The 5,314-nt window shown below is 41.6% G+C and overlaps 1 protein-coding gene across 1 annotated transcript; it reads right to left on the reverse strand.

Moving 5' to 3' along the window:
* Positions 1 to 1,189: 1,189 nt before the first annotated feature.
* On the reverse strand, positions 1,190 to 5,086 carry LOC143615955 (uncharacterized). Its single transcript, XM_077088937.1, has 2 exons — positions 2,461 to 5,086; positions 1,190 to 1,639 (listed from the first exon to the last, which is right to left on the reverse strand). The coding sequence occupies exons 1-2, from the start codon at positions 5,069 to 5,071 to the stop codon at positions 1,224 to 1,226; spliced, it is 3,027 nt and encodes a 1,008-aa protein (XP_076945052.1). The 5' UTR covers positions 5,072 to 5,086; the 3' UTR covers positions 1,190 to 1,223.
* Positions 5,087 to 5,314: the final 228 nt, after the last annotated feature.

Consider the following 5,314-nt stretch of genomic DNA (forward strand, 5'->3'; position numbering starts at 1 on the left):
GTTAATCGTAATCCCTTTCTTCAGTTGTGCACGGCTGACTGTATAACAAGTATACGTATCAATTAACTATCACTACTCATATCATCTTTCTAGTCTTAACTACTACCCACAACGAACGGGGGTCCGGGGGCAGCGCCCCTGGCAGCGGGGTCTAGGGGCGGCAGCCCCTAACAGGGTCCAAGGGGCAGAGCCCCTGGCTGGGGTCGAGCTGCTAGGTCAGCTTGGAAAAATTTTATTTACATTAACTGTCTTAAACACATTTTCCATTAGGTTTTTAATTTATTTTCTAAGCGAACTTAACTTTAGGCGAAGTTAAACCTTAAGCGAACTTAACTTTAGGCGAAGTTATCAGTTAGGCGAACTTGGCCGTAGGCGAAGTTATCAGTTAGGCGAACTTGGCCTTAGGCGAAGTTATCAGTTAGGCGAACTTGGCCGTAGGCGAAGTTATCAGTTAGGCGAACTTGGCCTTAGGCGAAGTTATCAGTTAGGCGAACTTGGCCTTAGGCGAAGTTACCAGTTAGGCGAACTTGGCCGTAGGCGAAGTTAAGCTTTGAAGGCGAAGTTATGCTTTGAAGGCGAAGTTATGGTTTTGCAGGCGAAGTTATGGTTTTGCAGGCGAAGTTGCCCAGTTCAGCTACGGGTTTAGTTTTTATCAAGCATTTTGGCGATTTTAATACCCTTGTTATGGTTCGACATCACCCACTACGTTCCCTAACCGTTTTCGGTCGTATATATATCCCGTATATACTATAAAGCTTGGACCTTTAAGTAAAAACGTTCAATACTACGTAAACTTTAAAGGTCAAGAACATACCTTTAGCGCTCGTTCGATCTTGGTTAGCTTGTTTATGCACTCTAGATCTCGTGTAATAAGATCTAATACCAACTAACGTTTACTCTCTCTCGGGTCTTGCTCGTTTATGGTGTGTGTGTGTGTTTGGAGTGTGTAGAGATTATGATGGAAATGAAATGAGGGTTTAGGGTTTTAGCTTGGTTTAGGGGATATTTATATCCCTTAAAGCCCATGGACCTAAGGCCCATTCTCATTTAACCCATCTCAATTAATCTAAGTCCATGATCCGTTCTTTACTCGATATTAATTAATTAATAACGCGAAATCACTAAACGTAACTTTCTTTATTCAACATTATAAATTTTAGGATGTTACACAAATACAAAAAAAAAAAAAAGAACTAAGACCCTAATGCCTTACATTTTTAGGACTAGAAGATCTCCTCAGTTTCTTGATAGCTAGTGACATAACTTTCTTTCTTGAGAAGAGGCGCGACGTCGAACTCTTCTCGTCCTTGTTTCATCTCTTCGGGGAGTTGATCAAGCGGGTTGCATCTTCGAAGAATCTCGAGAACGTCCTTCATTGACGGTCTGCTCGATGGCAATGTGCTTGTGCAAATGAGTCCTAACTTGAACACAGTGCTCATTTCCTCCATGAAGCCATTGATTTGTGGATCTAAAGCCCCGGCCACGGAATCACCTTCTCCATAGTGCTTCCATGCCCATCCGGCCAGGTTTAAATCTTCGTCTCCTTCATTTGCTTCTCGTCCTGTCACGAGCTCAAGTAGTACCACACCGAAGCTGTATACGTCTATCCGTTCGTTTATTCTTGTTGTGTAAGCGTACTCTGCAATCAATATGTTGACTTTTAATTAAGGGAGTGGATTTTGACATGACATAGTACCTAACATTAGGTAAACGGCCGGGCGGGATCATGGTTAACCTGTTTAATTATGTACTTATTTTAAGCAGTGTTATGTCATGCTTAAACTGATAGGTCATATTATAACTAACATTACAAGATTAAAAAAAAAAGAAAGGAAAATCACTATAATATTCATTTTGACCAATATAATCAGCAACATATCATTGACTTTTTAAAGTTATGAAAATAGCCATTTGACTTTCTCTTCTTTTCAATAATGTCAACTCATAACATGCCGCCATGTGTCACCACCCTGCGCCACGACGCATCAGACGAAATCTGTTGCACCAATTTTCTCGGTTGCCACATTTTAGTCGACTACAATCTGATGCACCAGACACACGTCGTGCCATAATATATTGGTAATTTTAAAAAGTCCCATGACTATTTTGTTAACTTCTTGGTCAAAATGGACAATGTGGTGATTTTCTAAAAGAAATGAGTGTCAAAGTTTTATACTTGGTGTGACAATTTATATACATCTATACCTTGTTTTTGCAAATTTTAATTTTAGAGCATTAATATTTAAAACACAAAATTTTGTGTGAAATCACCTAAATGTTTCATGCACGTGATAACTAGTGAAAACTCATGTCGTTTTCGGATTAATATTTGACATGAAATCTGGGTTCGTGTTTAACACGAATACAACCCGTTTAACACGCAAACTTTAATGGTCAAACAAACTAAACAAAACCGAGTTAAGATTAGAAGTCAAAGGAGTGATAGGAAAGAGTTCTTACCAGGAGCAAAATAACCCATTGAGCCAACGACGTTAGCCATGCCACGCTCACCAGGCTTCGGCTTTTCCAAAATCTTCGCCAACCCAAAATCAGCAATTTTCGCGTTAAATTCAGAATCCAACAAAATGTTACTGGATTTCACATCTCTATGCACAATAGGCGGCGAGCAATCATGATGCATGTAACAAAGCCCTTGGGCCGCACCCGTTGCAATATGCAGCCGCCTAGGCCAGTCCAATACAAACCCTGGAACCAAACCGGGCTCAGGTTTCCTCTTCTTCCCATGTAACCATTTGTCTAGACTCTGGTGCACCAAGTACTCATAAACCAAAAGCTTCGAGTTCAAACTCGACAGACAACACAGCAGTTTCACAATATTCGAGTGACGAATCGAACCCAATATTTGAACCTCGGACGTAAACTCATTCTCCTGAGTTTGATCCACCTTTTTATTATTCCAAATCCGCTTAACCGCAACGTAACCCCTTGGTGGACCGACCTCAATCCGGTACACTTTGCCCGCACCACCGGAACCAATCACATTACTTTCATTCATGCAAGATAATATATTTTTTTCAGTGAAATCCATCTTGTGGAATGAGGTTAGTTTCCACGTTGTCCGGATTCGTTTCGGTTTCTTTTTTTGGTGATCTCTAAACACAAATAACGCAAACAGGACGGCTGCGAATACAACAAACGCCGATAGGATGGTGATCAAGGCTATGATTTTCGGTGAGAATTTTTTCGAGTGTGAGGTTTTCGGATAACAGTTATTCAAGTTGGAGATTTGAGAAGCGGAACAAAGGTTCGGATTGTTAGAGAAACTATTCTGATAAGCCAAATTATCAAAATTTTTCGGGATTTTTCCGGTGAGTTTATTCGAAGAAAGATTCAAACTTGTCAACCGGAGGTTCCCAAGTTCCTGCGGTATTTCACCGGAAAATTGGTTTTCGGATAAATCGAGTTCTAACAGATCCTGCAACGAGCTGATTGACGATGGAATCGGACCCGAGAGATTGTTTCGTGCAAGATTCAAATCGGTTAACGCTTTCCATGACTTAAACTCCGCCGGAAGCTCGCCGGAAAGCGAGTTTCCATCGAGGTAAAGCACAGTCAGCTCCGACAAAGCAGTAAACTCCGGTGGGATTTCGCCGAAAAACATATTGTTACTAGCTTTGAATACATTAAGCTTCCCCCAAGTAGCAATCTCCGGTGGAATCCGGCCGGAAAACTTATTATCACTAATCTCCAATCTAGACAGATTCCAATTAACCTTACTCGGAAGCTCACCGGAAAACTGGTTGCCGGAAAGCCTCAAACTTGAAACATTCTTCAACATCCAGACACCAGCCGGAATCTCACCGGAAAACTTATTATCATACAATTGTATTGCAGTAACCCTATCACAACTTTCTAAAGACTTCGGCAACTCTCCGGCGAGATTATTAGCAAAAGCAATCACTCCGGTCAACATCCCACCGGCACACAAATTCTCCGGCAGCTTTCCGGTGAGTTGGTTATCGGAAACCTCAAAAGATTCAAGCTTGGAGTGAAGTCCAAACTCCGGAGGAATATCTCCGGTGAGATTATTTCTAAAAACTCTAAAAATCCTCAACGCCGGAAGAGTCGAAACACTCGCCGGAATCTCGCCGGAGAATTTATTTGAATATAAATTAAAAACCTCAAGCTTTTGTAACTTGTCAAAATCTTCTGAAATTGACCCGGTCAAACTATTCATTGAGATATCAATTCGAGTCAAATTCGTTGACTGAACCACCACCGGAAGTTGACCGGATAAATTATTCTTATACAAGAACATTAAATCCAAACTCTGTAATAAAAATAACCCAGAAGGTATTTCACCTTCTAAATTATTTAAACTCAAATCCAGTAACTCAAGTTTGACCAAATTAGTCAACGAGTTCGGTATTTGACCGATTAAATTACTCGCCGGCATCCATAACGTCTTTAAGCTATTAAGCTTACCGAACTCCGGCGGTATTACCGGGTTCAAAAACCCGTTATATGCTAACCCTAACGTTTCAAGATTCGTTAAGTTTCCAATTTCCGGAGGTACGCTTCCGTTGAATAAGTTTTGGTACAGCAGTAACGACGTTAACGCCGTTAAGTTTCCGATCGCCGGCGGTATGTCTCCGGTGAAATTATTACCTCCAAATTCCGCCGTTTTGAGGTGAATTAGCTTGTCGATATCGTCCGGCAAGGTTCCGACGAACATATTCAGCGAGATATCGAGTTCAATTAGGTTTGAGCAGTTGTAGAAAACCCTAGGGAACTCGCCGCCGATGAGATTATCGTGTAAATTCACTGTTTCGAGGTTTTTAAGGTCGCAGATGAACGGCGGGATGAAGCCCATGAGTGCCTTGCTCGGGAGTTGAAGTCCGGTGACGGAGCCGTTCCGGCAGAGGATCTCCGGCCATGTGCAGGGTGATGACGTGGCATTCCAGTGGGCTAGCGTTGGTGGGTCCGACCAGCTTTGCTTGAGGTTAAGGAGAATTGATTGTTCGGAAGCTGAGAACGGCTGTGAGTTTACGCCGGAAGTGAGAGTAATGGTGCTGAAGATGAGGATGAGGAGGAGATGGGGTGACGTCATTTTCCGGTGAGGGTTTTTGTTACCGGGAAAGCATTATCTTTTTGTTGTTTTGGATTGTGATTGTTATTGTTATTAATAATAAAATGGCACGTTTTATTATTTTGATGTTGGCCCGGCCAGCCGGTTTAAATGTTGAGAGGTTAGATATAGGACCCTATGGTATGGATTATTTACTATTCTACCACTTTAAAGTATCACTTCGTATAATCAACATCATGATAGATGATAAACAAGTAAAAAGTC

The sequence above is a fragment of the Bidens hawaiensis genome, unplaced genomic scaffold, assembly GCF_021521415.1.
Source record: "Bidens hawaiensis isolate Kalapana, Puna unplaced genomic scaffold, B.hawaiensis_p1.1 tig00044892_1, whole genome shotgun sequence".
Lineage (NCBI taxonomy): Eukaryota > Viridiplantae > Streptophyta > Magnoliopsida > Asterales > Asteraceae > Bidens > Bidens hawaiensis.